This window comes from Psittacula echo, assembly GCF_963264785.1.
Source record: "Psittacula echo genome assembly, chromosome: 2".
NCBI lineage: Eukaryota > Metazoa > Chordata > Aves > Psittaciformes > Psittacidae > Psittacula > Psittacula echo.
The window spans coordinates 116,845,845-116,858,575 of NC_137737.1; the positions used below are offsets into that span (position 1 = coordinate 116,845,845).

Here is a 12,731-nt window from a genome sequence, read left to right on the forward strand (position 1 = left end):
ACACCCACTGACTAGGACCTCTACTGCATTCCTTTGTCCACCTAAATTAAATTCCACCCTAATGAGCCCATGTTCCCTACCACTCCCTTGCCTGCCTGGTGCTCCGGCATCTCAAGCCAGAAGGACAGGTCGAGGTGTTGGCATGGCTTACAGAGCAGGTGGAGACCTGGCAGCCCTGCTGCACACAACAGCAAGTGCCAATTATCTCATCTGACCATAATCATTGCATTGTAGCTCAGGTAAGTATCTGTATGCAGGCACAAAGTCAGGAGCTGTTGCTGAGGTGTTTGGTTTGGTCAGACCTCTTTGGTTTGACCTGTACAAGTATCATCATCAGTTTCCAAGCTTTAGGAACCTCTGCTATGGAGACCTCTTTTATTTTTCCTGTAAGACTATATGAATGAAGTTCAGTGTGGGTGCTTCTCATCAGAAGTTGTTGACCAGAACTTCTAACCATCATCTTAAGAGCATCCCAACCTTAGAAGTTACTGGACGAGTACTGTTATTTCCCAGCTTAGTTCAGGGGGTCTACTTGAGCAAAAGCCAACATAATGTGATAGATTTGCTATTCCTTTGCCAGTGGATGCCTGAGGTTTGTCAGCTGTGCTGGGATCACTTTCCACATTAAACAAATGGAGGAAGGATAAAAAAAAAGTAAAGGAAAGCTTAAGAGGCTTGGAGAGATTCAAAGAAATGGAACAATAACATGTTTAATGGCTAATTCACATTCTGGTTTGGCTTTAAGGTAACTTCAGCCTTCCAGTCTGCTAGCAGCCTTCCTAAGTTCTCTGCCAGGATGAGTCACAGCTCCTGGAGCTGGGATCCAGTCTTTTAGACAAGCCATCTTTAAAGGTCTGTTTACCTTTCTCAGATGATAATGAATTGGAGTGAGAATTGCTTGATGTTTCCCTCCTCTTAAAACAGGGCTTTTGATGACTATAAATTCACCTGTGAGAGCTTCTCACATCCCTCAGTCCTGATACAATCTGAGTACCCCTGGGATCCTGTTTGGCACAGTTTCATGCTGCTGTGCAGATAGATGCCTTTGGAATACCCCTCCCTGTTGGCTGTCTCAACTAGTTGGCTAGGAATGCAAAACAAGCAATAACGAGAGCCCTGGTCTGACTGTAAACCATTATTTACCTGGTAGGAATGAGATTTTCTGCTGACTGAGAAGGTGAAACTTAACTGTGTAACCCTAGTATGTAATTCATAGCACAAATTGAAACCCATGGATGGTTGCTCTTGCTTATGTTTCTGTAGCCTGTAATATAGCTCTTGAGAGAATGGATGTGAGGACAAATCTAGCAATTGTAGGAGACTGCATCTAGGAACACAGAAGGGAATGGACCTTAATGTGACTGCTACAAGTGGGCAGCATCATGACTTCGTTGCTAAGTGAGGCACTTCAAAGGATTGCCAGTATGTTTTGTGTTGTATTGGCAAAGACACAGGCTTTCCTGGATATCAGCTCATGTGTTTCTCAGTGGTAGATTTTTTCCCTCTGAAAAGCTGTTCAAGCAAGTACTGCAAGGCCCCAGTTGCATGACATGATGGTCATAACTGATTGCCTGTGCGCAGAAGAAGCCTGGTCAGATAGAGAGACAGCAATGTGCCTGGCAATTATGAATAAACTCTGAATGTAGCACTGCATAAGGGAGCTCATAGATTTGCCACTATATCAGAGGGACATCTGATTGTTGTGCAGATGTTAGACACTGAACCATTGTGAATGCAGCTGAATTAGGGTATTGTAACGTAGGACTTCTCCTCTTGCCTTATTTTTAGCATACAGCTATTGCATCACTGCCCAGTTGATATGCACAAAGACCATTCAGTGAGTCTTTTCTTCCTGTTTGCTTGTTGTATTAAAGGTTTTCATGTTTTCTTTCCAGTACCAAATTGCTGCAAGGAATAGTTCAAGCCGGCAACCAGGGAAAGGGTTTGGATGCTCAAAGTAAGTATGCTCATGTGTTTCTATGTGTTTGTCACAGTGCTAGTGACTGAGAAAGTACCCAAGAATTTGTGTTTGATGTCTGGAAGGCAGTAGCTAGATACATTTGGTATCAACAAGAAGCAATGTTCCTTTGCGATATCCTTGACCGCATAATTAACATTAAAGTCATCAGGAATTATTCATGAAACAAATCATGAAAGCAGAACTAGGTGCAACAGACTTTTTGGAAATAATCTGGAGTTTTGACTGGAATAAGAAGAAAATGCTGGCAGAAAGGAATGAAAAAAAAAAAAAAGCCAAACAGGTAGAAGACACACTGAAGGTGGATGATGAATCTAACTTCCATTTTGGAGCTTTGAGAAATACTGTTCTTGATGTTTTGTTAAAAGTTAGCTCTTATGCTATTAGTGCTGCCTTCATAATGTTAAGAGGTGAAAGAGCAAACTACATGAAATGTCACTGTAGAGAATTAGTAATTAAAGCCAGATAGACTTTGTAAAGTGCTGACCCTTTTTTAATCCTCAACTATGGGCGTTGAAATCGCATCCCACCAGAGCTGGATGTTAAATTACCCAGCCTCCAGCTTGGTATCTGTGAAATCTGCTTAGGGAGTGAGTCACCTGCGGGGAGTGAGGAGATCAGTGTTACCAGGAGAGGGGAGGCCCACAAGGTGGCAATGTTTAGAAAGCCTTCACCAAGGATGTGCTGGAACAGCCCTGTGCTTTCTGCGGTTGCTATCCCTTGCTGCCCTCGGATCATTGCTGCTGCATCCGTGCTATTAAACAAGAAATCTTCACTGTTGCCAAAATGGAGCATAAGATTCACAGTAATAAACCTCCTATTTGAGCATGTTCACTATGGACAGTGCTTGTCGTTACTGTGCTGGGTACTGTATGTGCCTCTTGCCTTGGCAAGGAATGTGCTGCAGCATCAGTGGTTTGCAATACAGTGTGGGGTGCTTTTATCCATAGCTAGTGCTGAAAACTACTTGTAATGCTTAAAATATGTGTAGCACTGAAATGATGCTAGGGCTGTGTGACGAAGAACTTCTGTTTTTAAACATGCCATGGCATTTCTGCTAATGCTTGAAAATCTGTTATAGTGTCTAAATGCTAACTTTGGATGTAGGAGCATCTGGGTTTGCTGCATTATTTTGTAGTTAAAAGTAAAAAGGGTTGTCTGTGCTATTTTAAAGGCTTGTTTCACAGTGAAACTTAGGGGTTTGCTCCAAGTTATTTAATGCCCTGGGGAGAAAAAAAGGGGGAGAGAAGAGGAAACCCACCTAAATATATTTGCAGAAAGATTTCTCTAGACATGTGATAGGAATGAGAAATTATTCTGGGTAGGTTCCATGGGAAATACAAGAATTGCGTGTGTTCACTGACACAGACAGAGGTAAGAAAAGACTGACACTGGGAGGGGGAGAGATAAGTGAGGAGCCAGAGTTCAGACTCATCAGGTTGCAAGAGATGACTTTCTTTCACAGTAATTAGAAGATATGCAGGGCTCAAATGTACCTGGAGATTCTCAGAACAACAGTCTCTAATTTAGAGCTGAAAGAGGCTTGTATGCCTCAAGGATGAAGCAACAGCTCTAGACTACAGGAGGCATCTAAGTGCAAGAATTAGGAAAGTGTAAAGTCCTCCCTCTGTAGACACACTGTTTCCTATGAAGGTGTTGCAGATGGAAGTGCAGCAGGACAGTGCACTGTGCTGAGCCACTGAAGGTTTCAACTATTGTTTTCCACTCTTGCACAGAGTAGTTGTCACTGCTTGAAGTCAAGCTTTGTCACTGTGGTTATACTGACATTGACATGAGTACTTTGAAACAACAGGAAATCTAAAGAAAACTGTGAGCACTGAGATAGTGCACAGACACAAAATGGACATTCATAAAAGCAGACTGCATCCTACCTGTCTAATAGAAACTTATCTGACATGTGCAGGTTTCCTGCAACAAGTAACCCTCTCTGTGAGGCAACAGACAGCTTTCCAGTGTATTCCCTGTGGATTACTGCTTACTGTGTAGCTTTTCCTCTCCAAATTCCTTAGCCCTTATGGCCTATTACATGTCAAAATAAAGATCTAGTTATCAGCCTTCTAATACCAGAGATTCATTATATTGCTGGAGAATTAGCTAACTATTACAATTGCAAAAGTCAGATCCATGTAGCATGCTATTATGTACTAGTCTTCGCTTGGGAAACCTTCCAGTTGGTTTCAATGTCTTCGAGCCTGTCAAATGGGTGTATTTTTTCATGGAGTTGTTCTATGGAAAACAGCATGAGGAAAGCATGTTAAAGCATCCAAGGAATCTTAGAATTCTCACGTCAGGTGCCCTCATGTGTGAGATGCAGATAAAGGGGGTTTTGGCAGTTACAATTCCTTGTTTGATGTATTACCACTAAAATAATTGCAATACACCCAAACATTAGAAAGCAAGTCTGGTTTCCAGTGGGACATTAGCTCAGGAATCACCTGTTACACTTCAATAACTTTGAGATAAGGGAAGAGAAAGAAAATATATTAAAAATGCGCATATACTTGTATATGCACATGTATATAAAGTATGCTTGTGTGATGAATGACTAATTAATGAAGTGTTCAGGGAAGATAGAACAAAAAAGCCTATAATAAGTTTTCCTCTTACCTGCATATAAATAAATGTTCTCTGGTCATTCATGATAAAGATGCATATAGTTACTTAAACCAGGCAGACTAAGGAAGTGTTTCCTCTCACTTCTTTTTCCCTATCTCCTAGCACCAGCACTGGTGCAGGATAAAATACTGCCTCCAGATAAGTGCACTTTTATTCCTACTCACTTCCCCAATGCTTGTTTCTCCAGACTGGTCTCCATAATGTCCATCAAAGACCATCTGACATCTTAGGGGTGCTTTGTACCTTCATCCAAAAGACTGGAGAAACATGAAATAGGTAAACTTCTGGGCTGAGTGGAGTGCTCCAAAAACATTTTTATTCTATGGAATCATCACAAGGTCCTCCAAAATGTAGTGGAGGACATCTGTTTAGGAGTCAGTCCTGCACAGAACACAGCTGCTTTATAGCTGGTTTTGATCCAGCATGAGATCTAAATCCTGAACCTAAGAGAGCAAAGTTAACCAAAGCGGAATGTTTGTTTATGGCTGAGCATTCACCAGCCCTGTTCCCTTCTTAACTTATGAACTGAGTAGCTTGGACAGCCTTTTATGGTGCTGTCTGAAAATATTCAGACCTTTGGGGTGATATTTATTTTTTCAGTGCCCAATACCAAAAGTTATCCCACAGGAGCTCAGCAAAGCAGTTGATTCATCAGGAGCATAACTTTGCTTTTCAAAAAGATAACGTGTGGTTTTGTTCACTTAATAATGAGATACTTTCCAATGCAGAAGCTGTCAACAGCACTGCTATACATTCACTTTACAAAAACACATAGCCCTGTGGTTGGGGGTTTTGTTAAATGGAAACCTCATTTTCTGCTGCAATGAGGAAAAGACACTGTTTTCATGCCACTAATACCTTTTGTGCTCTAAATGTTAGAAACCCTTTTTTTATACACAAGATGACTGTTCAGAGGTTACAAAATGGTGTTACTTTATGCCATGACTGTTGAACCCATGACAATATGCAATAACATAAAAATAGAATGATACCCTTGTTTCTAGCTGTCTTTTGTTGCCTTCTGCATTTTGCCTATCAATGGTGCTTCATTTAAATGTCAGAGAATGTTTGTTAAAGGATGATTCAAGTAATGTTTTGAGTTTTGCTCCAGCAGCCAAAACCAACTTTTTTTTCTTAAGGACCTTAAAAATATTAAACCTCGCCAGATATGTCAAGTATTTGTAGTACATCCAGATGCTGTAAAAATAACTGTGCCATTTTTCAAAGCAGTTTCTAGATTTTATACATACAATCTTGAAAAAGTGAGCAGGACCTACCCCGATTCTGTGTATTCATCCTGAGTTTGTTGTCAGGTTGGGTGTGATAGGAAAACAGAGGGATTTTTTTTTCTGCTAGTCTGTCTTGCTTGTCTGTCTATAATAATGACTGAGTGTAATCACTTGCTGATCACTTTAATGTCCAGAAGGTGCTAACAGCAAAGTGGTAAGTAGCCCTAGGCTTCATCTAGCAAAGGAAAGGAGAAATGGAGAAAGGAAGGCAGGTGGAGGAGTGTGAAAAGATGTGAAGAGAAGGCTGGGCTGGCACATTGATGACCCCCAAGTGCTGCTGAAGAATATGACAAAGACCTCAGCTGAAATCAAAATGCTGTTGCAGATAAGGTGGGAGACATGTGGAGCTCTGAGTTCCATGGTTGTGTTCTCATTGGCACTTTCTCTATATAGTACACGTGCCCCTCTCTATAAAGTACATGTGCCCCTGTCCTGTGGTGTGGAAGGCACTGCATAGCTTACCTGGCCTCCTCTGCAATTCTGCTGCTAAAATCTGTACCTGCACATTGTGTGTTGCGATGTGGAGCTGTGATGCTCAGGGCCTCCAGCAGCAGAGCAAAATCCAGCGGGTAGACTGGTTCCCAGAAACCCACTGTGCCTGCTAAGAGCCCAAGAGTAAATAAGGGGTTGAAAGAGCTCATTCAAATATTGCACTTTATTTTAAGGAGAGGAGTTTGACTGGGTCTTTTGAGGCTTTTTTCCTGGGTTTATTGGTTTGGGGGTTTTATCCTTAACCCAAGTATCAACATTTTACAATATTTCTTTGCAGTCACTGGGGCTGGAAACTTCAGTTTTCATTAGCTGACTGCTGGGATTCTTGTATAATTAAGTTGCTGCGTGATCTGGAGCTTCCAGAAAATCCTACATACTGAGTCACAGTAAAGTGTGAGTTGCTGGCAATGCACAGCACGCCACTGAGGTCAGGTGGCAGCAACGCACACTTAATTTTATAAGTTGTCGTTACAGTAGAAAAGTTGCCTATAATAATGGCTTCTTCAGCCTTCTTAGAGACTTGTTTAGCCTTAAGGAGATTGTGGGAAGGCCACGGTTGTGTGTACCGCTGTTGCATTACAATACGCAGTGGTAAAATTAGAGGTTTTCAGTGTCTTGGGACCTAGTAATTTGTTGTCCTTGATACGTTTCCTCTGTTGTTAATTCAGGGCTTGCACTCAAGCCCAAATGTTGTAATCATGTGTGCAGTCTTGCATGTTTGTTCCTACCTGAGCCTGGAGCAGGCACAGAAAGAGGTATGTGGTGAGAGGCACTTACACATGGGCAAAGCTGATGGCAGCTGGCTTGAGCCTTAAAAGCCTCAGCTGGAGATCTGCAACCTAAGTGTGCATAGCTGCAGGTTCAGTTAACAAATCTTCTCTGAGTGACTAGATAGGCCTGGTACATGTTGTGGCTACCATTTGGTGTGGGGGGTGGCAGTTTTACTTTTGTATGACTACTTGCTCCTCATAGAAGGAAGCTGGCAGTGCCCCCACGTTAAGGTTTATGCAGTGGCTTCCATGAGAGCTTCATCCTCTTACAAGAGGCCTGGATTTGGCTCACCACTAATGACCTGAGCAGGCTGCATGGGATAAACACTTCCTGAATAACACTACAGGAAACATCCTTACATTATATTGCAGGTTTTAAAAAGAATAACTAGTTCTTGTCTTGTATCTGTATAAAAGAGCCATATTGACTGTGCTCATGCATTTTCAGACTTGGTCTGATTTCATAGCTGGGGTCTTTTTTGTCTAATATAAGAGGCTTCATGTAATCACTCTTTTACAGCTTATGTTTGACAAGTGGGTCATTGGTTAATGGAAGCAAGTAAATCCAGCTGTTTATCTTTTCAGTAAGATCATATGCTTTGCTTACTCTTATCTGCTCAGAATGGAGATGTGTACATTTTTAATGCCTCCCCTCTATTTTAGAGCAGGGGTGTGAGTTTTATGTTACATTTTTGTAAAGTAATGAATTTAAATGAAGTCATGCTAGTACTTCAGCTGGTATCACATTTGATCCACAAACTTATGGAAGCAGTTGTGGTATTATTTATTTAATTACTAGGTGTGATTTTTAAAGGGTTGCAATTTCACTTCATAAGGAAAACTTACTGTTGTACAATGCTTGTAAGTTTTCTTACTTCCTCATTTCTGCTTCTGAAGTTGCTGTTGTGTTGCTATTAGCAGATGAACTTTCCACTAAGGCAGGCCAACTGTAGCTTTCTCCCAGCTAGCCTTGCCACTTACTGCCTAGGCAAGGACACTTTCTGGTTAATTTGAAATTTCAGGATTTCAGAAAGTGCTTGTAAGCTTTCTGTAGGTGCTAGTATTTAAACAAAGCACTTGCAGCACTAGGTCAATAAATGGCTCAAAGTATTCATGGAAGCTTGGTATGATATGATAAATTCCGAAGGCCCTCTTAGGGAATGCCTGTCAGTGAGAAGTTTCTTGACACAGTTTGTAAATATTCTTTATTCAGAGTACTAATATAAGTGTAACATGGTTAAAGCTGTCTGAAAATCATTTTTCTGTTTTATCAGAAGGCTATTTTATTAATACTTAGGATAAATATGAAGATTATAATGAACATTTTCTTGTAAAAAGTCCGTTTTCCATCAGTAATTGAGGAAACTGAACCCTTAAGATTAGTAAGAGTATTGTGTAAAGTAGCAATTAAATTGTTTCTTGCTCCCAAACACTCTAGCATTTGTAAACAGCAAATATTTGTTACAAGTGTTATAGGTTTAAATACTTAATGGCAAGTTAAAAAGCATATGTGTAAGAAATTATCAGAAAGTACTTCACATGCTTCAGAGAGTGCTTCACATGCTTGCATTTGGCCTGTAAGGAGCCTGAAATAACTAAGAACAAGTCTACTTGAATGGTAAGACAAATTTTTGTGAAAAAATTTAGTAATACATATGCTTGTGTATGCCCAAAGAGGAAGTGCTCCTTGATTTCTCTGTGAGCTAGTGATCACAACCAAATCCTTGCAACCCAGTTCTGCGGAGGTGTCTGAGGGATTCCTGCTCTTTAGTATGGTAATGGTGGCCATCAACTTGTCAAGCTAGGTGTGTGAATGCTGGGTGTTAGGCAGCCCTTAAATACAGGTGTTCCTTTTTGGCATGGCTGCGTGTGAATGTGCATGCACCTTAGCAGGCAAGTACTTGTACTACTACCTGCTAGTATGTTCCTCTCAGCCTGGATCAAATGAGGTGCAATTTAGCTAATGACAGTATGTTAGCTGGACAATAGGTATGCTGGGGACTTTGATGAAAGGAAGGAAGCTGATCTGATCCAGGTTCTCTGCAGGTGGCTGATGAAGGAAAGTGGAAACAGACCTACAAAGGATTATGCCTGACAAAGGAAGGGTGGGACAGAATGGGAGAAAAAACAATGGAGAAACCTCAGGTGTGCAAGCAATTTTGAGATAAAAGGGAGTAGATGCTCATCTAGTTGCAGCAATGGAAAAAAGGGACAGGATTTTCTTGGCTAGAGAGCTGGAAATACTGCATGGATCAGAAAGCTAAACCATGGAAGACAAGATGCGGACCCACCGTCTGAGGGTGAAGCTTGCACAGACTGGTAACAGTGTTTCGAGAAAGCTGGTTGTAACAGCAGGGCTTGTCTCTGTGCTTGTAAAACGAGTAAATAACCCACATAAAAAGAAGTTACCAAGAGAAGGGGCAGGCAGCCTAAAGACAAAAAGGCACAGTACTTTCTATGTAACTTCTTGGCATTCCTCAGTTTGATGGGCACGTGTGACATATTTGCTTTGTAAGAGAATGATTTGTAGCATGCTGTAGAGACCTGAGGAAAAGATGTAGCGTTTTGCATCAAGGCACCAGATTCTTGGGCCAGGGTTTGCTATCATGGAAACACACACACACATTACAGAATGAGTTTGCAGTGTGATTTTGATCCTGATCAGGCACGAATGTACTCTGTATTTCTTCCACATTAGCGGGAGTACGGAATAATGTTTATGTTGGCTTTTCGCTGGGTTTGGTAGGACAGACACGTAAAGATTTTCTGGGGCAAAGTAACTCCTTCAAATTTTAGTTTGTAATGAGCCAGCCCTTTCTGTCAGCTGGTTGAAGCATTTTTGATCCAGTAATAGATATCCAAAAACCTAATTGACTATCTGCTAGAACCACTACTGTCTCGTGCCAGACTTCTCTCTTCCTTTTTAACAGTGGAAAACATCCTGGACAAGTTGGTAAATGTTGACAAATGTTCCTTGTGATGGATTATAAACCCTGTGCAAGCTTCATGTGTGCAGTGTCAGTAATGCTGATATTAGAAAAGGTGCAACACTGCATGCTGAAAAGATCTTAGTCAATAATCGTTCCAAAGCATTTAAACTTCTCCTCCTTGTTTTATATGCAGGTATTGGATAGTCATGTAGAGCATTAAATTGCTTGGATAACATGTCCAAATAAAATGGCTATCAGTGTCACAATGCTTGTTGTGCAAGAGAAACAGAGATCCCAAGAGTTATTATTAGCTATTTTTGAATTCTTAGTATATAATATCAATATCAAGTCAAGTTTTCAGCAGAGTAATGTAACAAGTTATATTGGTAGTTATCATCTACCAATAAAGGTATCCCTTTAGTGTAAGATACAGCCATATCAGATTTTCATGTTGGAAACTTCTGCCCTTGGCAAAGGGTACTGCAAAGCTTCTCCTTTGTCCTTCCCCATGCCCCACTGTTGCCTTTATGAAATAGATCATTAGAATGAAATGCCTTCAAAAGATGACATTTTGCTGATATTTTTAGTATAAAACAGTAAGAAGGAACATCAGAGAGGTAGATTGTCTAATCCTACCCTATTCTATCATCTTTCTGTATTTTTTTCCAGACACCCTTTTTAGCCCCAGGAAAGCCAAAGATTCCTCAGCAGCTGCAAGTATATAAAGAAATGCTAGACTTTTCACACACACACTTCAAAACCCTTCCCACTTTTACCATTTATAACTTGTTTCTTCGGCTTTGTTTAGGATATGAATGTCTGAAGTTCTGACTTTTTTCAACGGTAACAGCCATAAGCAGTTGAAAATCCCAAACCTCTCTTCTACAACCCTAATCTTGCTTTCATTTAATTAGTCTATGGCTTTTCATAGTCTTCATATCTAAATTACAAAATAAGCCTAGAAAGCTAGTTAACACCTCAATGAAAATGAAAGTGGTAATGGTAAATCTAGAGCAGCTCCAGCCAAATAATTACAGGTAAACATATGTGAGTCAGCAATGAATCAGCCTCCTGCCCCAATTCATTTCAATTGGCATTAAAAGCAGTGTGCAACAGAGTGACTCCAAGCATTTATTGATCACAGCCTCCATTTACAGGTTTTCAAATGAAAGCAGCTCCCCAAGGTGTGCCTGAAACTCTGCAATTGCCATGTGGATATCACTGAACACAGATGTAATAGACACTCAAGAATTCCAAGATTTGGTTTGGACTGGAGTTAATGGAGGCAAAAATTTCTCCTCTTTAGAACCATCCTTTACTGAGTGTTTCCTGCTCTCACTGGAGATTTTGTTATGTAGGAAGTGCTGGATTTAAAAGTTTTGGGTATTCGGTGTGAACTTCTTAGGTTTTAAGTACGGAATCCTTTGATGTATACTGAAGAGTGCTTCTTTCTAAATTCTAGGAATTTGGGTGAGGGTTTTTTTATTTTAAAGCTGCTGGATTTAACTAAACCCGGAAAGGGCTGGATTTAATGAATGTCCATTAAACCTACATATTAATTTTAATCTAACAAATAATATTTAAAGTGTATAATTGTTCTTAAAAGACCTCTTCTGTTCAAGGCTTCTGAAGTCCTGTTTCTGTGAACAAAAAGATCCTGGTTTTGTAGATAGTGTTTGAATCTTGAAATAATCCTCTGATTTCTATTTGATTTCTACAGTAACTATAAAAGGTAATTGCTGCCTTTTTAAAGAAAAATACCCACAGGCTTTGGCTGTTCAAGACCTCTTCCCTGTAGTGAGGAATTCACACACTAATGGTCAGATTGGATTTGTAGCTTATTAGGCTAAATTTTCAAGAGTGCTTAGTGGACAAAGACCCTGAGTCTTGTTTTACTCTTCCTCACAGGCACAGAACAACTCTTAAAATATTAAATGTGACCTCTGAAATACAAGTATGTCCATACATTTAAAAATAGACTTGAATTACCTCATAGGGATGTGGTCTGCGCACATTGTATAATTGGGACAGCCCTCTCTTTCCTTCTCTTTATCTGCCTCTCTCCAGGGAAGGCAAATAATCAAGATTTTGCTTAAAGTGGCAACACCATAATCCCCAAGGGTGGGAAGCTCATTCTTTGTCTGCAGGATGTCTGGAGTGATAAGTAGCTGTTTTATTAAAACTCATGCGGCGTTTCTTTGTCCTGACAAAATTATCATTTGCTGTTTGGTATGGTGTATTTAAATGCAATGCACCCTGAAATTTAAGGCATAAAATGAAGCAATGGGATGGAGATGGGAGAAGTTACTTAGTGCTGTGTAAGCAAAAAACCTCTATAAAGTTATAACTTTGAATTTTCACTTGAAGTGGTTTTATGCCACAGTGGGACCTTTCCTTTGGTCTGATTGATGCATTTGACAGTATGTCAATCGAATGGGAAATATGAGTTCTTTTGCATAACACAGTCAGCTTGAAACTTCTCATATACCACATCATATCTTGTATGTGTTCACTGTGTGAGTAACGTTGCTAATTCCTTTACGAATGTTTCTTTGTAATATGTTATTGTAGGTTAGAACTGTGCACTAATTTAGGCTGGCACAAGCCAGTGCTCTCTAGTAGACATGCAGTAGCA

The 12,731-nt window shown here is 40.3% G+C and overlaps 1 protein-coding gene across 4 annotated transcripts in view; it reads left to right on the forward strand.

Annotated features, from left to right (window-relative positions):
- Window positions 1–12,731, forward strand: part of MAPRE2 (microtubule associated protein RP/EB family member 2) — a 94,408-nt gene that overhangs the window by 14,296 nt on the left and 67,381 nt on the right. For 3 of the 4 annotated variants that reach the window (XM_080610204.1, XM_080610207.1, XM_080610206.1), the window contains exon 2: window positions 1,896–1,957. The exons of the other annotated variant lie outside the window; for it this stretch is intronic. In XM_080610204.1, the coding sequence (XP_080466330.1) occupies window positions 1,896–1,957 (62 nt within the window). The remainder of the gene's footprint in view (window positions 1–1,895; window positions 1,958–12,731) is intronic. 4 annotated transcript variants of the gene reach the window in all.